The sequence below is a fragment of the Chrysemys picta genome, chromosome 7 (genome assembly GCF_011386835.1).
Source record: "Chrysemys picta bellii isolate R12L10 chromosome 7, ASM1138683v2, whole genome shotgun sequence".
In the NCBI taxonomy this organism is placed as follows: domain Eukaryota; kingdom Metazoa; phylum Chordata; order Testudines; family Emydidae; genus Chrysemys; species Chrysemys picta.
Genome location: NC_088797.1, coordinates 55945217 through 55968995, shown reverse-complemented (window position 1 = coordinate 55968995; position 23779 = coordinate 55945217). Strand labels below are relative to the sequence as shown.

The 23779-nt window shown below is 47.8% G+C and overlaps 1 protein-coding gene across 25 annotated transcripts in view; it reads left to right on the top strand.

The window, feature by feature from the left end:
• The window catches only part of NDST2 (N-deacetylase and N-sulfotransferase 2), a 242065-nt gene that overhangs the window by 187884 nt on the left and 30402 nt on the right, over window positions 1–23779 (top strand). For 11 of the 25 annotated variants that reach the window (XM_042850138.2, XM_042850135.2, XM_024107977.3 and 8 more), the window contains 2 exons: window positions 6052–6301; window positions 17776–19177. In XM_042850138.2, the coding sequence (XP_042706072.1) occupies window positions 18185–19177 (993 nt within the window). In that variant the 5' untranslated portion in view covers window positions 6052–6301; window positions 17776–18184. The remainder of the gene's footprint in view (window positions 1–6051; window positions 6302–17775; window positions 19178–23779) is intronic. The other 14 variants (XM_042850140.2, XM_042850136.2, XM_042850137.2 and 11 more) reach the window with 2 other exon arrangements.

The window sequence follows — 23779 nt, the reverse complement described above, 5'->3', positions numbered from 1 at the left end:
GGAAACTAAATGTTCAGTTATAGGAGTAACCACATTTAGCCTCCACTCCTCCCACTCCCAACACCCACCCCAGAGGGCTGGAAGAGAACCTGTCCTGCTGCTGCGGGAGGAGGGGCAGCTCAGTGCAGAGAGAGACAAAGAGAATGGGCTAGAACCAGGTAGGTACCCGCTCTATGTGGGCAGGTGCAGGGGGGGGATCCTGTTTACCCCCTCCCCAGTCCTGCTGCGCTTGCAGTTTACCCATGACCCCTCCCTTGCTCCAGAGACCAACCCTAGCTCCTGTCCCACTGTGCTTTTACCCCCGGCCACTTTTACAATCATTCCCCAGGTGGGCCCACAAATATGTTTGGCGCCGGGCCCACAAAAAGTTAATCCGACCCTGGTTCAATGATTTTTAGCTATATGGCAAGTTTGAAGAGTCTGTATATGCTGTTACTGAAATAATTTCCATACCTTTAATATGTTTGGATTTCTTTTAAGTTTTAACCTTGACTCTGAAATTCCTGGATTTGTAACACTTGTATTTAGGATATTTTCATCATTCCAATAGCATATTTTAATTAAATAGCTGATATTTAACCATAACTCCAACTCAACATAGTTTTTGCCTGGGATCTATAAAATGTGGCTGTGATACCACTCAATGATTAATTGATTCTCTCGCCATAGGAAATGCGCTACCATTGGGCTGGCAGTGAGCATTGGGAGACCATAGTTAGGCAGTTTCTTTGCATGTGTGCACTCTTTTTGACTTATTTCTCATTCCCCAAATGCTGCTTCTCTGGCAAGAGACGCTGATGAACACAGATGCTAGAGCAGGGAGAATAACGGATGTTTTGATTCACTGGGAATTTCAAAAAAGAAAAGTTCATTTCAGGCGGGACTGTCTTTTTGTTCTGCGTTTGTACAGCACTGAGCCCCAGGTGTTCCTTGGCCATGACTGGAGTTCATAGGAACTATGATAACTAAATAATAATAATAATAATTAATAATGATAATGTGTTGGATCAAAAACGAAAAACTTAATTGAAATTAATTGACTTTTTTTGAGAATTTCTATAGGAACAGTTTGGTGAAATTGACACAAATTCAGCAAATGTTTCGGTTTAGCCAAATCTGCATTTTTCACCCAAAAAAAGTTTTGGTTGAAAAATTTCACCCAGCTCTATTAGACATACCCCTTTGGGCTGTGAATGTGCCAGGTACACAAGCCAAGCCGCACAGACTCTGGTCAATACTTGGATGGGAAGCCACCCCCCAACCTCCATCTAGGCAACTGCAGGAGTTGGTGATTTTTAACAGGCTTCACGTTTCCTTCCCAAGTCAGTACTGAATACAGTGGCCCTGAAAGGTGATAGGGGAACTGCTGCTGGAAACAGTGTTTCAGATGAGATGTTAAACAGTCTAGGCCAGGGGTTGGCAACCCTTCAGAAGTGGTGTGCCGAGTCTTATTTATTCAGTCTAATTTAAGGTTTCGCATGCCAGTAATAAATTTTAACGTTTTTAGAAGGTCTCTTTCTATAAGTGTATAATATATAAGTAAACTATTGTTGTATGTAAAGTAAATAAGGTTTTTAAAATGTTTAAGAAGCTTCATTTAAAATTAAATTAAAATGCAGAGCCCCCCTGGACCGGTGGCCAGGACCCGGGCAGTGTGAGTGCCACTGAAAATCAGCTCGCATGCCGCCTTTGGCACACATACCATAGGTTGCCTACCCCTGGTCTAGGCTTTCACCCGTCTTGTGCTGATTAATGAACCTGTGATGTGATTATTTATTTATTTATTTATTTTATAAAGAAGAGGGCATCTAGCACTATAGTCCTGGGTAAATTCCGTCTCTTGTAACGGTGTTCTGCCTCCCTGAGTAGTTGCTCCTAGCTTACCTCTGTGCTTTGCTTCCCCTCTCTCACTTGTTGTTGCTCCCTTCATCTCCTCCCACTCTCCCCTTTGCACCTTTTTTTGTGCTCCTCCTTTGCTTAGAACAGTCTCTGTTATTCTCTGCCAAACCCTCTGTCTCCTTCCAGCAACTGTTCCCACTTTGTTTTCCTGACCAATAATCACTCAGTATGCTCCTTTCTCATTACTGTTGTTCCAGATCTTGTCTCTTATCTACGACTGTAAGTGTTTCAGGGCAGGGAGCACTTCTGACTTGGTTTTGTAGAGCATTGTGTACATTTTAAGCACTGTATACATGATTAGTAGTAAATTCTCCTTACAGTTTTATTTGAGTGCAGTGTTCTTCACTAAACTGTCATGTACTATTGTCTGTGTGCTGTTAAACAGCTGCCATGTTTCATCCTAAGGGAATTGCTACATGAGTAAAATTAGTACCGGTATTATAGCACCTGCCAGCCTCTAGGTTGCTAGTATAGACAGGGTTCAGGTGTATTCACAGTGGTAAAAACACATGGACCCAAATACCGTTGCTCCTTTGGTGGTGACAGTTGCTGTTTCTAGTGTAGACAAGGCCCTAGTGGTGAATGTAGAGATTTCTCTGTGTATGACTGTTCTTTATAGTGTACAAAATGCTTTGGGATTCTTTAAAGTGAAAGATATAATGTAAACATAAGAGTCTGTTGTTATTAAGATATTTGTGCAGAATTAACTCCCATCTTCTACACTCTGGAATACGTCTCTTCTTTGAAAAAATTCAAGGAAGAGCATGAGACCCACTATACTGGTATAATCACTCTACAGTAGCTGCTTGGATATCCGGATTCAAATGGTGGGTGCAGTTGTCAGCTCGTATGTGTTTTACGTGCTGAAGAAAACAAAGTCTAGAATTACACCAATTGGTTCCATTCTCTAGCGGGTCTTGGAGTTTTGTCTTCCTCAATAAGGCTGAAATCTGCCTCCCTGTCTGTGGAGGGATTCTGTTTTCCAGCTTCTCCGACCCTCCCCAATCCAGAGTCGAGTGCAGGGCAATTTAAATAATTTGATTTACATCAGGTTGAGGCTCTTTAAAATTAATTTGAAAATGTGTGTTATTGTCGTTTGATTAAATTTATAATAAACTAAGCCGTAAATACTGTGTTTTTTGTGGTTTAGTTAAGCCACTGCTAGCAGGGTATCTTACTTGAATTTACAAAACTACCATAGGCAAAAAAACAAATACTGAAAATTAAGGAACCTGGGAACATTTAAGCAGGTATGTAAGTGGGGAAGGGATAGCTCAGTGGTTTGAGCATTGGCCTGCTAAACCCAGGGTTGTGAGTTCAGTCCTTGAGGGGGCCACTTGGGGATCTGGGGCAAAATCAGTACTTGGTCCTGCTAGTGAAGGCAGGGGGCTGGACTCGATGACCTTTCAAGGTCCCATCCAGTTCTAGGAGATGGGATATCTCCATTAATTTCAATTTCAAGTGTACTCATATGAATAGCCCCATTGACTTCAAAGTTAAAATTAAGCATATGTTTAATTGCTTTCAACTTCACAGGCTACAATTGTACTTTTATTAAGAACTTTTTTTCTTAGTGGCATAAAATCTTCCAAATAAAATTGCTTCAGAATTAACAGTAAAAATTATTTAGGCTGTTTGTCCTTTAACCAAGTGTATTAGGAAATGCAAAGGCTGATGGAGGAACAAAGCCTGGTCACAGTATCAAAGCTGCTTGACTTGTGGAAGGTTTCAGAGCGATAGCCATGTTAGTCTGTATCAGCAAAAAGAACGAGGAGTACTTGTGGCACCTTAGAGATTAACAAATATAGTATGGGCTATTGAGAGTTTTGTGATTCAGTTTTTGTTGTTCTCATAGTAATGACATTAATGAGGCCCTGGACTTGTCTTTTTAGCATAGGGCAGCATTTTAAATGTGAAATTTCACAGTAGAAAAAAAATCTGTAGGTGAAATCAAAAATTCTACTTGCTGTTCGTCAGTTAATTAAAGAAACAAGGACAAAACACCCACTTGGGCAATTAAAGTCTGTAAAATGTGAAGAAAATGAAGAGCTAGCAACATGTAATTACAAAATCAATTTTAAATAAAAATCATTATTTAAATTTAAAATCCATCACTTTTATTTATTGTTTTTAAATCATGATTTTTATCTACCCTTGGTTAAGTAGTGTCTAAGCACAGGACCTTTCTGTGTGGTGGGCGTTCTTTCGTAAAAGGGGGGTGTTGGATTTTTTGTAGGGAGTAGGAGTAAAGCTGGTGGTAAGGCAAACCTTGTACTGTGGGAGCAACTGTGTGTTTGCCTGCATTGCTGTGATATTTTTTTAATGATTATGAGTGCAGATGGTTTGAAAGATGAAATAATTCCACCCACATAGAGGAAGACAAATTTAACAATAGCTTCCAGCTCTCTATTACCCATATGCCTGGTCTTCCAGCAGGCGCATTCGCACTGTCTCTCATGCCTCTTCCCCAAGCTGCTATGCTGTCCTCCTCCAGATCCTTCCTCAAGACTCACTTCTGCCATGCTGCCTGTGAAAAACGGGCAGCTGATACCAGGGGTGCCATTTGCTAAGGGGCAAGGAGGAGGTATTTGCCCCCCCAACTTAGGTTTGTCCCCCACTGGCTTTTCAGAAGTCTGTATGCTTTACTCCCCCTCCCCCCCCCCCCGCCCCGCCAACTTTGCAGGATCTAGTATAATCACATATGCTAACAGTTTTGCACCCACCCCAACATGTTTCTGAAATAATGCCCCTAACTGATACAGGCAAGGCAGCAGATTACTGATGACATTCAGTGTCTCTCATCTGTTTATATCTTTAAAGAATCCAAACTCCCCTCACGCCTGCAGATTGCTTGCCTGACTAAGTCCGTGTAACTCACCTTCCTGTCACCATAACTGTGGTCATCCTCACCCCTTCCCTTCCCTTCCTTGTAACACCCGCTTACTGCATTTTGTCTTAATTTGGAATGTAAGCTGTTTGCAACCGGGCTGTGTCTTGCTATACATCCATCACCATCAGGGTATTGTCACCCAGTGAAACCAGTGCAGACTCCAGACCATACCCAGGCTTAAAGCAAACTGGAATCAATGATATCTGAGGACTCCAGGTGTTACCAAAATTGCTTTGCTATCCTTTTCAGTAACCTTCCCCCAAAGAGGAAGGTTAAAGGTAGGATGATACTTTGTGAGAGTCTCAGCATCAAGAGATGGTGTCTGGTCCCTTGAGTAGGGACCAAGTGCTTTTCCTTGAGAGATGCTAGAACTCTGGCCCACCTTTCCCACTGCAAGGGGTGGATTGGATCGTCCTCTCCAGGAACGAAGCTGATGTGTCCCTGATGGTCTGTTGCAGCCATATGTGAGAATTTAGTTATGTCTTTCTCTATCACCCTTCCTCCTGCATATACTGAGATTGCCCACTGCAGAACATCTCCACTTCCACAGAGGCAGGGAATGTCTTCCTTTCTCTGTGGAGCCCGGGGCTCTTGTGTTAGCTCTTCCAGCTGCCGAAATAAAGACACCAGGCTCTGAAACTTGGTGTTTGTCATGTGTTAAAACAAACAGCCAGAGAGACAGGATATTTTGTCCGCTCCCAAATGTGTGTATTTCTTTGGATAATATGAAGAGCTGTCCTGCGATAGCAAAACCTGCCAAAGAATGTGCATTTTGTGTATCAAATCCCAATGCGTTATTTAACGGGGTTTGGGACATAAGCAAATGGATTGGGGCTTGAAATTGCTGCTTGACTTAGCAATGACTAATGATACTGGCTCCACGCCACTTTTCAAGTTTGATCAATTACACTGCATCCCTTTGTGTCCCAGACACCTCTATAGCTGGGCCCAGACTGATCCCCTTCATAACTAGGCCTTGGACTGTCCTCCAAGTGCAAGGTCCCCCTTGTAGCTCAGACCTGGGTTGATTCATCCCCCTGAGCTTGCCCCCACCTGCCTGCCCCCTAGACCCCTATGGGGTAGATATTGTTGGGGAGTTGACCAAGGGAGTGGCCATAGAACCCCAACATCTTTCCACAGATGGGACTTCCAGGGTGGCCACCCTTCTTCCCTTAGGAGAGACCTTGGAAAGCACATGTACATCCCATGGAATGGCAGCTGGGGTTGCTTGGGCTCAGGATGTGGTTTCTTTTATATTTCAGGTTATATTTAACAGTGCCTCAAAGGGATCGGGGAGCTGTGTGCTTAGCTGGAGGTCTGTCCATCGAGAACCGAATGGTAGGACAAACATTCCTTTAACTGTGTGCTTTGTCTGCTGGAAGCTTTCCACTCATGCGAGCCAGCCCTGGCAGGCGGGAAGGAGCCTCGGTACACAGCCATGCAACTTGTTCTTTTGCAAACCTAAGCAATTGTGGCTCCCTTGTAATTGCAAGGTTTAAACCACAAGGACAGGTAAGCATGGAGGCCTCTCTGGTGGTTTTCACCCTCTGCTGGAGCTTTCTTCCTCTGCTATCTCACAGGAGATTTCAGTGCAACAGTTCTTACCCTGATGTTACTGATTCCTACTGTTGTATGCACCGAAATGTTCAAGATGGGAAAGACATATTAGATCCTGGAGTCCCTCTGTCAGGGTTGGTGCAAGGCACAGCCCCTCAGCAGGGACGTATAAGAGACAGAACACAATCTAGGCTTGATCTTGGTGGTTAAAGACAGGATTTTAAGAGGAAATACTCAAAGCAAAGGTTGATGGCTAGTGTACTGGGGAACCTGTGCTTAATGTGGAAATATCCCAAGTTTGGGGGGACCTGACTCATCATTCAGGTGGGGCAGGGAGCATCATTCACTGCTCTGTCTTTGTGTGGGGAACAAGGAGCCAGTGCATTTTTCCTCCTCCCCACCACTCCAAGCAGTTGGTGTGGGGTCTGAGAGTGTGAGGAAGGGCAGAGGAGAGAAGGGAAGCTAATACCAGAATAAAGGAATAAAGCCTTTGGAATGGGCTAATATCCTGAAGTGAGAGCTCTGGCAAGTATGAGGTGAGGAAGTGACTTGGATACCTGTGACTCCTAAACTGTGAGGAAAATCCCGCTTCTTTCTAACTTCAGGGCTTGGTCAGCCACTGAGCAGTTACGTCACTTCAGCTGCTGAGAGCACTGACCTTTCCATGCACTTGCTTTGCCAGGACACACACACACTCTCCTTTTCATTCCAGCCAGTGTGTGTAGCTGGCAAGCTGCCTCTTTGCATTCCTTTCACTGGGGTAGGTAGAAAGCAAAATTGCTGAGTGCTGCAGTATCTGATTTTTGTTTGTAAAGGTTTCTTTTGTTTTCTGATTTGTGCATCTGGGATGCCAGGTGGGGACAGACTGCCTTCCCCTCCCAGCTCGTGCGACACAGGTAGGGGCTTGTGCTGACAGCCAAGCCCAGTGGCACATCAGTGCATACAACCGTCTGAAATTCCTGGGCCTAGGAAGATGAGTCAGGTCCACTCTAGGTGTAGCAAAAAGAACAGGAGTACTTGTGGCACCTTAGAGACTAACAAATTTATTAGTTTTGTAGATTAGATTAGGTGTAGTGACACCATAGAGGCAATCAGTGTAGCAGGTTGGTGGGGGCTGGGTTGACAGCTGGCCTGGCTGAAGGTGCTTATCAGGAAGGTTTTTCACAACTGGGAGGATGGCACTGGAGTGCTTGTCAGTGGGGTTAAGCCAGGAGGAGTGTGTTGCTTGGATCAGGGTGCCAGTCATGGGAATGGGAGGTCAGAAGAGTGTGCTGGAAGGAGCTGCTGACAGCCAGGGCCCCCGGGAATCATGGGGTCCTGTGCAGCCGCACCCCTGGCAGATAGCTCGGAGCTGCCCTGCTGCAGCTTAGCGAGCATCTCAGAGATCTGGCAGTGTGACTTTGAGCTCCAGGCTACTGCTCAGTTCCCTTCAGTTCTGCACTGGGCGGAGTTAATGCAGGCTGTGCTAATGCAGAGGGTGTGAAGTTACACACCTGTCTGAAGAGAAGTAATTGCTATCTCCTCTTCCAGCCCTTCTCCTCATGTTTCAGGCTGATGCCTTCGGGCCTGTCGGCCAGCTGGCAGATTTCCCACTTACCCTGGATCCCTGCCAGAAGAGGCCTATCTCCTCAGGGTGACTCACCCAGGCAGATCACAAAACTGGTTTGACTTTGTCTCAGCGTCTGTCAGGGCAGCAACTGCTGATGCTTCTTGCCGGAGCTGATCTCCTGCTTGAGCTCTCCATTCTTTGGGCCTTGTCTATCCAAGACTTTGGCGCTAGCTGGCAATGAGTGTCAGTTATGGCTCCACCCTCACCCCCACAACGAGCTGTGTTTGAACACATAGCATACAGAGGCCACACCAGGCTCATTACCTGTCCCACAAAGAGTAATCAGCCTCCTGCCTACCCAAGGGCTGACTGCCCATTCTGCAGTTGGAGCTAAACATGCCCTGTCTACACTAGTGACCAGACGCTGCACAGCCACAGGAGAGGGGGAGCCATGCATAGTTGGTAACCATTGTCAGGTAGTTCCAGATCCTAGTGCTGATACAGCTGTAGAGGAGTGGAGAGGCAGGGGTGTCTGACAGTTTTGCTCCACTATGGAGTTGACAAGCCAGGTACTTTTGTTTTGTTTTTATCCTGATGGCACCAAGAATTTGGAATTTCTACTTTAAAAAAATGCTGCTTCTTACAAAGGAAATGCGGTGTTTCCTGGGAGATGGTGTATTAAGGTGGAATGGAATAGACGAGAAAATCAATTAGATTCCTTCTGTAACTACTGTATAAACCAGTTTGTGCTGTCTTTGGTGTCCAGAGCAGCTCTTGTTGCATAGGAAGTGTAGGGAGGAGAGCATGGAACTGGAGTCATTTGTGGCAAAGGAGAGGAGCCTGCCATTGTGGCGTCTAGAAATCCATTAGATGGTGATTAATGGGGGAGGGAGGAGAATGTTGCACCAGAAAAGTTGTTTCCTAGGGCAGTGAGCCTTCTGCAGTGCAGTCAGAAGGTGGGTCCTCTACATGACAGGAGTTCTTGCTGATATTATCAGACTTTCAATACTTCCCCTGTCCCTGGACACACTGTGAATCCCAGATGGGTTCCAGTTTCTGTGCACCTCAATGTGGAGATCGACCTTCTCTGTTTCTGATCACTGGTTCAGAGTCACAGCTTAGGAACATGTACTGGTCTTGAACGCTTTTGGACTGATCCCACAAAATAATTTCCAGTCCTTTGCAGATGGTTGCGTAGCAGATCTAAAACCACATCATTCTGATTACTATCTTGCTGTTATACTACTACAGTAGCAATATGATTTTAGTACTTCTTATTTCACAAACAGCTGAAATTCAACATTAATGCTGTGTGTCACTATGGAATTGAGAATCTTAGCTTCAAAGTGGTACAAAGCATTTGGTTTAGCCTTGGTGATAGCTGACCTTAAAATTGTCACTGGCGCATTCATCTAGCAGCGCTTCTGTGGCAGGACTGAACACAGTGAGGCTGGGATCTTGGACTAATGTAATTTTTAGTCCTGGCTGCACATTCTGACCTCCTGCTTCCATACCTTTTGAGATCAAGCGGTCTTGGCAAACTTACACCCAGATTGGAACAGACCCTGACTTCTCCATGAACTTGATATTTCTGAAGTGTTAGATCCTCATGAGTTTGACCCACCACACAGGTAATTTCTTCTCCCGTAAGAAGAAACTGTTTAATTCCTCCTCCTGGAAATGAGCCTGGGCTTTGCGGTTTGGGTAGGGATGGGGGCTAGATGCCTCCCTCACCATTTCTGATGTAATTTTTGTTGTGGGGTTTTTTTTTCTTAACTAAACCAGCTGAAGCAGTCCCCAAAGAGCTCAGTGCAGGGTGTGCCAGCTGGCATGCCCTCTGGCTGGGAGGCTTGTTAGAGAGATCAGAGTTGACAGATTCTTGAGCAGCGATTTGATACAGGCCTCTTTTTAATTTGTTTTTTTGCGCTCACCCATGTAACAAATGGGGGCTTGTTTGGGAGCGTCGCTGGACCATTGAATGGAGTCATTGTTATCCAAACACTCACATGATTCAGAAGTCCCTAGTGCAGGGGGTATCCTTCCCTCGTGCCCCTCAGCTGGGCACTGCAGGTGCAGCAGGCTAGCTTAAATCCCAGGTCACCCCAACATTAAAAAGAACAATCCAGTTGTCTTGCAGTTCTCCTTTTGAGAAGTGTAACCAGAAGACTGAAGGTGCAGTGCTGTGCTGTAGAGACACACGGTTCAGCACTGACGGGAGGGTGGATAGATGGGTAAATAGAATCAGGGAAGTGAACTAGTGCTGCTTTCCAGGCTGTTTTTTGAGGATGCACTGTGGGATCTTCCTTGATAGTAGCCTCTGGGTTGCAAATTCTGTCCAATCAGCATTTATTTGGTAACCTCTATGCCCAGCCCATGGGCTCCTTGGCTTACAAATACCTCCTTACATTCTTCTTAAAGCCATCCTTGCAAGAAGAACCTCTTGTGCCGTGTATGTGGAGATGATGTGTGTCCCCTGGGAGCCCAAGGCAGGGGGATGAGGAAAAGGTGAGCTCTGTGGTATGCAGTTGGCTTCTCAGTCCTAAAACCCCTTCTCACAGGCAGGATTGAGTATCCAAGGCCCCAAGTGGGCTTGGAAGTGCATTTGTGTAAGCAGAGTAAAGTGTGTTTCTCATAGCAATTAATGCCCATTGACATGTGGGTTATAATGCCTGGTAGACCCAACTATAGAGCAGGAACTTCCCTGATAGAAAGAACATAGCACATTGGCTCTTTCTGTCCAGCTACTGTCCTCCCTTTTTTGAACACCGGCTCCTTTCAGTGCTATTCCATTTAATGTAAAGTACCTCCAGAGTTCTGATGCCAAACAAGAGGGTGATGGTGCTGGGGCCCCCTTTGCAGTGTTAGTGCAGGAAGGCTCACAGTGGAGGGAGAAAAGTCATTTTCTTGAGTGTTTTTCAAACAGGGCCAGTGAGTTTTGGTGTTGCATTTTTGGATGTCCAACTTTGAGACACTTAAGAGCCTGATTTTCAGAGGTGCTGAGCCCCCCCACAGTATACTTATCTAGAATCCAGGCTTTCAAAAATAGTCAGTATGTCTGTGATGAAGGTAATGCAGCACCTTCCTGCTGGCTGGGCTGGACTTCCAAATCCAGCTCTGTCAGTGAAGAGGGCTGTCCAGGATTACAGCAGGAGATGGGGAAGCAGGATTCTTGGGTCTCTTAGTCCTGACCCTTCCACTGTGGCCTTAAGCAAGTCACCCTTGCTATGCCTCAGTTTCCCCTGTGTAAAGTATGTCTTCTATCAGGTTTGGGGCCTCCCTGTGTTAGCCACTGCACAGACATATGCAAAAAAGTGGTCCCTGCCTCGATGAGCTGAGATCAAAAGGCATTGTGAATTTTAATGATAGTAAAGAGCATTCTGACCCCATTCTGCAGGTAAAAGATGGTGGTGCTATATATTTACATCATTATCAACCCACTTGCTTTGTCATCTCTGTCTCAAGTAATACCAGGAGCTTAGAAAGTAACCTGGTGGGAACCTTTACAGTTTGACTTTTGGTCCCAGCTGTGAATTGATCTTTTCCCTGATGTAGTTTTTTTTCTATTGCGAAATGCACATTACAAAGTCAGCATCTTTTAATCATGAGCAGTTTCTTCTCTGGTGGCATTTGATTTTAAAGCCCTTCTTTGATAACAGGCCCTGTGTCTGTTTTACAATCAGAGACAAATAGGGCTAATCAAATTACAAGTACATTAGAATAATAAAAATCACAGCAAAAAGGCTAAAAAGAGGGAGGTACAGGGAAAAGGTGCTGAATGGTCCACTTCAGCAGCCCCTCATTTCTCTTCTCATTGTTGCTGGGAAACAGCTGTGACGTGCTGTGCCAGTTGCATAGGGTGAAGAGGGAATGTTTGTGTGTGTGTTGTGCATCTATGTGTTTTGGATTTATTTGTGACTTTCAGAAAGAACTCATTGTGAACATGTGACTAAGGCCTGGTCTACACTACGACTTTAATTCGGATTTATCAGCTTTAATTCGAATTTACCCTGCAACCGTCCACACAACGACGCTATTTATTTCGATGTAAAGGGCCCTTTAAATCGATTTCTGTACTCCACCCCGACGAGCGGAGTAGCGCCAAAATCGATTTTAACATTTCGAATTAGGGATAGTGTGGTCGCAATTCGATGGTATTGGCCTCCGGGAGCTATCCCACAGTGCATCATTGTGACCGCTCTGGACAGCAATCTAAACTCGGATGCACTGGCCAGGTAGACAGGAAAAGCCCCGCGAACATTTGAATTTCATTTCCTGTTTGCCCAGTGTGGAGAGCACAGGTGACCACAGATAGCTCATCAGCATAGGTAACCATGCAGGCTGATAATCGAAAAAGAGCACCAGCATGGACCGTACGGGAGGTACTGGATCTGATCGCTGTATGGGGAGAGGATTCAGTGCTTGCAGAACTTCGTTCTAAAAGATGAAATGCCAAAACTTTTGAAAAAATCTCCAAGGCAATGATGGAGAGAGGCCACAATAGGGACTCAGATCAGTGCCGCGTGAAAGTCAAGGAGCTCAGACAAGCCTATCAAAAAACAAAGGAGGCAAACGGTCGCTCCGGGTCAGAGCCGCGGACATGCCGCTTCTACGCCGAGCTGCATGCAATTCTAGGGGGGGCTGCCACCACTACCCCACCTGTGATCGTGGATTCCGGGTCGGGGATAGTCTCATCAGCTACACCTGAGGATTCTGCCGATGGAGGAGGGGGGGAGGAGGAGGAGGAGGAGCTTGCAGAGAGCACACAGCACTCCGTTCTCCCCAACAGCCAGGATCTTTTTCTCACCCTGACTGAAGTACCCTCCCAACCCTCCCAAGCCAGTACCCAAGACCCTGACCCCATGGAAGGGACCTCAGGTGAGTTTACCTTTTAAAATATAAAACTTGTTTTAAAAGCAAACGGTTTTTAATGATTACTTTGCCCTGAGGACTTGGGATGCATTCGCGGTCAGTTCAGCTACTGGAAAAGTCTGTTAACGTGTCTGGGGATGGAGCGGAAATCCTCCAGGGACATCTCCATGAAGCTCTCCTGGAGGTACTCCAAAAGCCTTGCCACAAGGTTTCTGGGCAGTGCATCCTTATTCCGTCCCCCATGGTAGGACACTTGACCACGCCATGCTTGCAGCAAGTAATCTGGTATCATTGCCTGACAAAGCCTGGCAGCGTATGGTCCCGGTGTTTGCTGGCATTCAAGCAACATCCGTTCTTTATCTTGTGTAATCCTCAGGAGAGTGATATCACTCCTGGTAACCTGGTTGAAATACGGGAACTTAATTAAGGGGACAGAGGTGGCCGTTCCTACTGGGCTGTTTGCCTGTGGCGGAAAATAAATCCTTCCCTGCAGTTAGCCAAGCGCAGATGGGAAATTGGCCCTGAGCTTTTCGCGTTTGGCTAGCAGGGATCTTCCCTGTTACCAGCCACGCGGTGGGGGGAGGGGTACCGTGATCATCCCAGAGAATTTATGGCGGGAGGAGGGCGGCGGCGGGAGGGGGGGGGGTGGTTAGTTTGGTTCCTGCAGGGATCTTCCCTGATACCAGCCACGCGGTGGGGGGAGGGGTACAGCGATCATCCCAGAGAATTCATGGCGGGGGGGGGGTTAGTTTGTTTTCTGCTGCTGAATGTTAACAGAAAAACCGCAGCACTCTACAGGCTATGCTTGGTATGTGGGAAAGGAGGGCGCAGAAGCTATAAGACAATGGCTTACCATGGCCGCATGCAAGCCGAATTCTGTTGCCCAGACCTGTGATCTCTAGCAGCAAAGCCACAGGCACTCAGCATTAAGAGGCAAAATGCGACCTTGCACAGAAATCACATGTGCTTTGTAATGTGAATAGTGTTGGTCACCGTGAAAGAGTATAAGCATTGTTCTGCAAAATGTATCTTTTTAAACAATTCTCTCTTTTTTCCCCTCCCTACAGCAGCTGCAAATTCCTCAAGCCTCCCTCCTCCATCCCGAAGGCTATCACAGATAAGGCGTCGTAAGAAGAGAACGCGAGACGAGATGTTTTCTGAAATTATGGAATCCAGCCGCAGTGACAGAGCTCATCTGAATGAGTGGAAGGAAACGGTTTCAAAGTATAGGAAAGAAGCCAGTGAACGTGAGGACAGGAGGGACCAACATGAGGAGAGGAGAGACGCTCGAGATGAGAGGTGGCGGCAGGAAGATCAGAGGAGGCAGGATGCAATGCTGGGGCTGCTGCGTGAGCAAACAGACATGCTCCGGCGTCTGGTGGAGCTTCAGGAACGGCTGCAGGAAAACAGACTGCCGCTACAGCCCCTGTTCCACCCTCCCCCCTCCCCATGTTCCGTATCCTCCTCACCCAGACGTGTAAGAACGCGGGAGGGGAGGCTCCGTACACCTTCCCATTCCACCCCAGTAGACAGCCCAAGCAAAAGGCTGTCATTTTTTTAACCTTTTTTAGTGGCCTTTTCCTTCCCACCGATCCTCCTCCCAAATCCCACCCGGGTTCCCTCCCTCTTTTTCTAATCTATTAATAAAGAATAAATGATTTTTAAATGATAGTGACTTTATTTGGTTTGAAAGAAAGCTGGGGGAAGGGGGAGGGTGGGTTCCTTACAGAAAATGAGTCAATAAAGGGGGCGGGTTTTCATGAAGGAGAAACAAACAGATATTTCACACTGTAGCCTGGCCAGTCATGAAACTGGTTTTCAAAGCTTCTCTGATGCACAGCGCTTCCTGGTGTGCTCTTCTAATCGCCCTGGTGTCTGGCTGCGCGTAATCAGCAGCCAGGCGATTTGCCTCAGCCTCCCACCCCGCCATAAAGGTCTCCCCCTTTCTTTCACAGAGATTGTGGAGCACGCAGCAAGCAGAAATAACAATGGGGAGATTTCTTTGGCTGAGGTCAGAGCGAGTCAATAATGATCGCCAGCGACCTTTTAAACGGCCAAATGCACATTCTACCACCATTCTGCACTTGCTTAGCCTGTAGTTGAACAGCTGCTGACTCCTGTCCAGGCTGCCTGCGTATGGCTTCATGAGCCATGGCATTAAGGGGTAGGCTGGGTCCCCAAGAATAACTATTGGCATTTCAACATCCCCAACGGTTATTTTCTGGTCCGGAAAGTAAGTCCCTTGCTGCAGCCCTTTAAACAGAGTAGTGTTCCTGAAGACGCGAGCGTCATGAACCCTTCCCGCCCAGCCCGCGTTGATGTTCGTGAAACGTCCCTTGTGATCCACAAGTGCTTGCAGCACCATTGAAAAGTACCCCTTGCGGTTTATGTACTCGGTGGCTTGGTGCTCCGGAGTGCCAAGATAGGGATATGGGTTCCGTCTATCGCCCCACCACAGTTAGGGAATCCCATTGCAGCAAAACCATCCACTATGGCCTGCACATTTCCCAGAGTCACTAACTTTCGTAGCAGCACCTGAGTGATTGCTTTGGCTACTTGCATCACAGCAGCCCCCACAGTAGATTTGCCCACTCCAAATTGATTCCCGACTGACCGGTAGCTGTCTGGCGTTGCAAGCTTCCACAGGGCTATTGCCGCGCGCTTCTCAACTGTGAGGGCTGCTCTCATCTTGGTATTCTGGGGTTTCAGGGCAGGGGACAGCAAGTCACAAAGTTCCATGAAAGTGCCCTTACGCATGCGAAAGTTCCGCAGCCACTAGGAATCATCCCACACCTGCAACACTATGCGGTCCCACCAGTCTGTGCTTGTTTCCCTTGCCCAGAATCGGCGTTCCATGATAGAATCTGCCCCATTAACAACATGATCTCCAAAGCACCGGGGCCCGTGGTTTCACAGAATTCTGTATCCGTGTCCGTGTCCATGTCCATGTCCTCATCATGCTTGTCGCTGCGCTGCCGCCGCCAGTGCCTCCTCGCCTTGTTTTTCTGGTCCTGGCTCAGCATAAACTCCATGAGAACGCGCAAGGTGTTTACAATGTTCATGACTGCTGTCTTGAGCTGAGCGGGCTCCATGCTTGCCGTGGTATGGAGTCTGCAGTGTTCACCCACCCAGGAAAAAAGGCGCGAAATGGTTGTCTGCCGTCCGTTGCTTTCATGCAGGGAGGGAGGAGGTGAGGCTGTACCCAGAACCACCTGCGACGATGTTTTTTGTCCCATCAGGCACTGGGATCTCAACCCAGAATTCCAGTGGGCGCGGGAGACTGCGGGAACTATGGGATAGCTATGGGATAGCTACCCACAGTGCAACGCTGCAGAAATCGACGCTAGCCCCGGTACTTGGACGCACACCGCCGAATTAATGTGCTTAGTGTGGCCGCATACATTTCGACTTTATACAACCTGTTTTCCAAATTCGAATTATATAAATTCGGATTAATCCCGTAGTGTAGACATACCCTAACTCTGTGTGGGACATCTGGTACTTCCTTGTGACAGGGCCCTGGTGCTTGCTCAGCATCTGCCTGGCTGGGAAGGGGTGGGTGTGCATGAGAGGGAGTGAGACCCATGTGCTCCTGTGAGTTCCTGGGAAGCTGCTTTGCATTAGGTAACCGTGTTTCTGGCAAGGAGAAAGAAGCAGTGATTTTGAAATCAGGGCAGATCTTGTAAGTTCCCTGGTGTTTGCATCTTGGAAGGATTGGTGCTTGTCTGTCCTTGTGGGGATCTTTTCCTATAAAAATAACGGCATGTGGTGAAACAAGGCTGCTGGTATAAAAATGACAGGAGAGCTGGTGATCAGTAATGAGATATACAGCTTTAACCTGGCCCAAATGCACCCAGGCTGTGTGGGACTGAAAGATGGCATGATGCTCTTTAGTGGTGTATATAAAATGGAGCGGGAAGTGGGAGATGTAAGCAGGTGTTCCCTCCCCATCACCATCCAGTCACTTGGCACTAATTGACCTTGTTGGCAGTCTCAGCAGAGACCAAAGATTGATTGAACTCCCCTCTCATCCTTAGAGGTGCCCTGGGGAAGGCCTCCAGATCAGTATATGAGGCACATTGGTACCATGGGAAGGTTTGGTGATGCATCAAGGATCCTGTTAGGTAGATCACTAGTCTCCAAGGTTGTCAGTGAGGCACATGTCACTGGCTGAGTGTGCATATGTTTAAATGAAAGCTGGACGACTCACCTGAGCATCAGAGTTCCTATGCTGGGGAAAGGAATCACTGCTGGGCACCCTCCTCACGTATAAAAATGAAACTGCTGTCCCTGCCTTTGCCTTTTATAGCTCACAGTGTGCACACGGGGAGTACATGTCCTCTGTTGTTAAAATGACAGTGTCCCTCAGGACTCGAGAAGGCATTAGCTTGAGAGCTCAGGAGGAGCAGGGTCTCCTGTGGGAATCAGGGTAGCCTCACGAAGCAGGAGCCAGGGAACATGGGATGGTGTCATTCCAAGGGTGGAGGAGCGAGAGAGCTAGCTGCAATTGGAGAGGCTTTCCCTTGGGAGTGGGGACCGCAGTAGCCCTAGAGTCCACAAGGAAGCAGGCAACGGGGGGACGGGAGGAGAGGAGAGGGGACGGACATTATTATGACAAGAGCAGGTTAAAAGGGGGGAAGTGAGGGCCCGTGATGCTGCTGTGAGAGGGAGGCTTGGGTAGGAGGGGATTCCTCTCTTGTGCCCAGTGCCATAGATGGTTCAAGGAGGGGTAGGGGACGTCAAATGCTGCAGGCTTCTGGCATCACAGTGTGTGAGAATCCCAGAAGAGGGAACAGCACCATCTCTATTCCCTGCAGATCCCTTCCTAGAAAGCCCAACAGAGTCATTCCCCAGCTCATCTGAATTCCTTTACTAATGGTGCATTTCCTACCACCAGCAGCTTGGTCTGATCTGTGACTGCCCTTCCACTGCCTCCATGCCCACCTGCTACCCCAGCCCCTCTGATCTCTGTAGCCTTACTGAAAGTCTCTCTCTCTCTCTTTAATTGCAGGTGTAGCCAGAAGGTGCCATCATGTGAATGGCAAGCGGCTAGCTGAGGAATAGACTCCAGGTGGGATTCCCCGGCTTCACACACAGCGCGCAGGATGGCTGACTGATTTGGGCTTGGAAACAAAGGCGTTTATAAGCACCCCGTCCTCTCTAGGACTTGGCTGAGAGAGAGGAGTGGCGGAGGGGGCAGCAGACGGAGGAGCGATGGGAATTGAGGACCATGGTTACTTGAGATAAATGGCAGATCCCTGGGAGTCTAGTCTAGAAGCTGCTCGCTTTAGTTTTCCCTCGCTCTGCAGCCACTGTTTCTTCTTCGCGAGCTGCCGCTGGGTGCTGCCACGGTGGCGCTGGAGATCTCCAGGGCGACTTGAGTGCAAAGCTTGAGGAGGGGGTGGGCCGCCCGCCTCACCATGATTCAGCTGTGGAAAGTGGTGCGGCACGTGCGACAGCTGGAGCTCCACAGATTGATCCTGGTGCTCATTGCCTTCAGCCTGATCTCCATGTGCTTCCTGGCCTACTATGTTACCAACAGCCCCAAAATCAAGGAGCCACTGCCCCTGCCCTTCAGCGACTGCAGCAACCAGCACAGGGTCCCGATCCCACCCCAGGCCAGCTGGAGGCTCACCAAATCCGTTGACACCTCGCGCACTGAGCCTGTGGTGCTAGTCTTTGTGGAAAGCATTTACTCCCAGCTGGGGCAGGAAATTGTGGCCATCCTGGAATCCAGCCGGTTTAAATATAGGACAGAGATTGCCCCTGGCAAGGGGGATATGCCCACCCTGACTGACAAGGACAGGGGTCGCTATGCTCTTATCATCTATGAGAATGTCCTTAAATATGTGAACCTAGATGCTTGGAACCGGGAGCTGTTGGACAAATACTGTGTGGAGTATGGAGTGGGGATTATAGGGTTCTTCAAAGCCAATGAGAACAGCTTGCTCAGTGCTCAGCTCAAGGGATTCCCCCTCTTCCTACACTCTAACCTAGGGCTCCGGGACTATCACATCAACCCCAGTGCCCCTCTGCTCTACATCACTCGGGCCAACGAGGTGGAGCAGGGTCCCCTGCCCGGTGACGACTGGACTGTGTTCCAATCAAACCACAGCACCTATGAGCCTGTGCTCTTGGCCAGCACAAAGTCTTCAGAATCCATTCCTCATCTGGCCACCCACAAAGCGCTGCATGCCACTGTCGTGCAGGACCTGGGTCTGCATGACGGGATCCAGCGGGTCCTCTTTGGAAATAACCTCAACTTCTGGCTGCACAAACTTGTTTTTGTGGACGCTATTGCTTACCTGACTGGCAAGCGCCTCTGCCTCACTCTTGACCGCTACATCCTCGTGGACATCGATGACATATTTGTGGGCAAAGAGGGCACTCGCATGAAGGTGTCTGATGTGGAGGTAAAGCCTGAAGGGATAACCCAGTGGCACCTAAATAAGGCCCCTTGGCCCAATCAAGGGCTACATTGGCAATCTGCCAGGAGCTGCAGGGCTGCCCCTAAGATTGCTGCAATCGTAGAAGTGTAGTCCATGCAGATTATATGTCCCAGCATGTGATGCTTTCAACAGAGGCTGCCCAGATCAAGATGCTGCATTGCATTCTGGGACCTGTAGCCTTCATGGGCTGCACTTTACTCCTCAGGGAATTCTGCACCAAAAAATTAAAAATTCTGTGTATAATATTTTAAAATTCTGCAAGTTTTATTTGTCAATAAATAAATACGGAGACTGCAGCATGGCAGTGGGAGCACAGGCCACAGGCTGCATGAAGGTGGGAGATCACCCTGCAGCCTCCTCACCTCCCACCCTGGGGACACGGACTCAGTGGTGAGGCTGCACCCGCCTCTGACACAGCACAAGGCCTGAGCCTACCCCAGAAACACCCTGGGGCCCTGCCCTTCTGCACCAGGCGCACCAGGTGTGGGGCGGGCAGACTTAACCAGGCAAGATCCAAGTGTGGAGGGGCTCAGTGTGGGGGGGGATCCAGGTGTGGGGTGAGAGAATTCTATGTGGGACAATCTGGGTGCAGGCAGCTCAGTGAGGGGTCTAGGTGTGGGGGGATCTGGATGCACAGAGGCTCATTGGGGGGTTCTAGGTGCAGGGGCAATGGGACTGCAGGGGCTTCCAGGTGAAGGTGGGTGGGTCTGGGTGTGGGGTCTCAGCAGGGGGGCCTGGGGGAGTGGGGCTTGGTGGGGTGGGGGGTCTGGTGCAACTGGGTGGGGTTCTGGATGTGTGGCCTCAGGGAGGTGCAGGGGGGTGGGTCTCATGGTGAGGGTTTGAGTGCAGAGAGCTCAGTGGGGGGTGGTCTGGGTGCAGAGGTGGGGGTCTGGTGCAGGGGGGCTCCAGATGCAGTGGTTGAGTTTCAGTGGGATGGGCTTTTGGAATGGAGGGTTGAGGGTGGTGGGTCCCTCAGGAGTAGCACTTGTAGGTTAAAGGTGAGAATGACTGCAGCAGTCTACTCTTTCTCATCTTTAATATAGTGATGGAGTCCATGGGGGTCCCAGAATGCAACTTGATCTGAGCAGCTCCATCTTGATTTGAGCAGCTTCTGTTGAGAGCATCACATGCAGAGAAGCCTAATGTCCTCTCTCAGCCCCAAAGGCTGGCACCTGGCACACCAACCAATAAAACTGCTGGAGTCTAGTGTTTAACCCTCCTGTGACCTTTCAGGACAGCACTTGGGAGAGTGGGGAGCTCTCTTTTCGCCTCAGGTTACTCACCTACTCCTCTCAGCTCGTCTGCCCCCAGTTCTGCAGATCACCTGTTGTGTAGGGAGTAAGGAGTGTACAGCAATCCGGGAATAAGGGTCAGCGGAGATGCACAGAGCAGCTCCCAGAGCTCAGGCCAGGAGCTCTACCCTTGGCCTCACTGCTGGAGAGGAATCTGAGGGGGGCCATTTTGGGGGTTTGTTGATCGCAGCCCTGAGTGACTGGGTGGTGATGACATAACTGAGGAAGGAGTCAGAAAGGAACAGGACAGGGAGAGAGTGGGGTGGAATCTGGACAGGAATCTATTTAGGTGTGGCATTTCCTGTGTTTCTGCATTTGCCTTTGTACTGTATGTGCTTTTACCTAGCGCAGAGAATCAGGGACTTTAAATGAAGTGATCGGGCTATCCTGCTGAGCTACTATATCTCATCTATTATTTAAGAACTGCTCTATAATACTTGAACATCTATCTAACCCTCCTCAAAGTTACTCTGCCATCCATTGAAACTGTAATTGATGGAATTTCGACTAAAAATCCCATCCTCTCATCCCTTCAAAGTGTTACTGGTTCGTACTATGTGCAGAAAAGTGGTCTTGTTCAGTGTTACATGGCTTGCTGTCATATGTATGGTCACTCCCACCTAATGCTTCTTCTGGTAAAATTGTCTCTTGCAAGGGGACTGACTGTCTTTTGTGTTGAGTTTCTGTGTCCACAGGGAGTTCAGTTAGGGTGACCAGACAGCAAGTGTGAAAAATTGGGATGGGGGGGGGGGGGTAATAGGCGCCTATATAAGACAAAGCCCCAAATATCGGGACTGTCCCTATAAAATTGGGACATCTGGTCACCCTAAGTTCAGTATGTGCTGCTACTTTGTCTGGTGACCTTTTTTTTTTTTAATTGTTTTTTATATAGGAAATAGCAATAATTTCCTGAAGATCTTGTGAATGTGAAAGAAAAACTGAAATGTTTTTATGGAGTGTAAAATAAAAGGAAATGAGGGTGGAAGGGAGATAGAGGGAAACACAAAGGGGGAGAAAGAGAAGGCACAAGCCTCGGACCAGGGAGCAGGTATTGTAAATAAATCATTAATTGTTTTGCTAAGTGGTTGCTGACAGTATGTGCCAAACAATTATTTCTGTATGTGTACACACTCACCTTGGGGCTGCACTTACACCTTGCCCCAGGCACTATGAATCCCGGTTGCAGCTCTGTGTTTTGGGACACTCCGATGTCATGAAAGTCTAGCTGAAAGGACGCTGGTCTACATTATCCCAGCCAGGACACCCCTCCCCAAACTGGGAAAGGTGGGGACCCCATTCCTAGCCGTGCAGAGCACTGACCCTGGGAGGGAAGCAGGAAACAATTGGTCTAAGCCCTGGAGACAGGACACAAGTCTGTCCTAATGATTTTAAAAACCAACCAGACCAGATAATTCTAAAAGATGTTTCATTTTGGGTTTTAACTGTGAAATGGAGGAATAATCTGAGATCAGTAAACAGAGAATCTCAGGCAAAGCAGATAAAGCCCAGATTTATCCATTTAAAAGAGGCTCTGTGATTGCAGCACCAGGAGAGGTTCATGAATTTTTATTTTTTTAAAGCAAGAACTAACTTCATGGATTTGTTAATGGCCTTGTGCTGTGGGGAGGGGAACCTAACCGTGACAAAACAGCTGGTGTTTCTTTGGGCTTTTAGCATGAACTCTGGGTTTCAGGGACATTACTGCACCACCACAGCTCTTTATTTGAAAGTTTAGATTAGATGACAGTGGATAGGGAGGGCAGATTGGGAAGTGAACATTGCTTCAGGTCCCAGATATTACTGCTGTTTCAGCCAGGCTGTTTCAGTTCACAGATCTACATTCAAGGAACTCTGTAGATCCCAGGGAGGATGAAAACCCTCCATGTTTCTTGGCCAGATGTGTGCCAGTTATAGGTGACTTGGGCAGAGGGAATGTTTTCTTTTTAAAAAAAAAATTCCTGCTTGTTTTTATGTTATAAATATTAGCCCTTGACTACTTGTTCTTGCTGAAAAATGGGCATGGGAGCATTCTCAACCTTCAGTTAAAACTGGGGTGGACCTTTCATAGGGTGAACTTTTCTCCCAAGTGTTTGTCAGGTATTGGAGTTACATAGTTAACAACAAAAACAAAAAAAGTTTTCCTAGCGTTCAGAGAATCCTTTCACCTCTCACTTGTTCGGTTTTCGATGTCTTGTGAATCCATAATCCTGCTAGTGCTCCCATCCGCCACAGAATCTGCCAGCCAAACTGGAAGTCGAGGCGAGGTATTTCTAATATAACAGAGCCCCGTTTTTCTATCTAACCTCCCCAATCCTTTCAGGCCCTCCTTATGCACCACAAATAAGCACCTCCCAGAAAAAACCAAAACCAAACCCACAAGTCTAATGTTTGCTCCTTTGCAGATCACCTTTAAAAGAACACAGGTTGTCTAGTCATTTGGTGAGCAGTCTTGTTTGGTGAGTCTGGTAGCTTAGCTGTTGGTGTAAGCCAATGATTGCACTTCACCAGTGAAGGTAGATAGAAGAAAGGAATTCAAATGACTGTCTGAGGGTGGCTGGGGCATCCTGGCACTTGCCCCTTTGAATCCTACAATCTGTCCTTACCTAAACAGAGACTATTTAGCAATTCTCCCTCTAGTGCTAGTGTTGGTTGGAGCACTAAAAATGCTTGGCCTCTGTCTCCACCAGTGCTTTCACAGTTGCTAGCACTGTTTGAGCTGCACCCGGTGCTGGAGCAACAGTGGGAAAACTGCAGAAAATTGCCAAAGTAGATGCAGTCCAGTTGCCATGGGCGCAGTTTCTACACAGAGGAGTCGGTCTTGTGTGCACGTATGCCAGGATTGTCAGCAGCTCAGAGCCAAGCTGGGCGCTCTGCTTTCCTCCCTCCTGCTTTTCTCTGTGTGGACTCCTCTCTTGTTTCTTCCGCACATTCTTTCCCCCTCAGCGTTGTTGTTTCTTTCTTCTTCTCCCCACCCCATCCCCCGTTTCTTACCTGTCTCCTTTCATCTTTCTTTTCTCTCTTCGTGTGTGTGTGTGTGTGTGTGTGTGTGTGTGTGTGTGTGTGTGTGTGTGTGTGACAGAGAGAGAGAGGTTTTGTGCTGAATAGTGAAAATCTCTATTCAGTGAAACATTTTACATCTAAAAAAGGCCCAGTCATATAAAGAACTGTTCAGCCATATAACACTGTGATGTCTAGGACCATAATGCCATGTTAGAAAAGGATTGGCGGCTTAAATAGCCACATTGAACAAAATATAGTCCGAGCTAATTTGTCT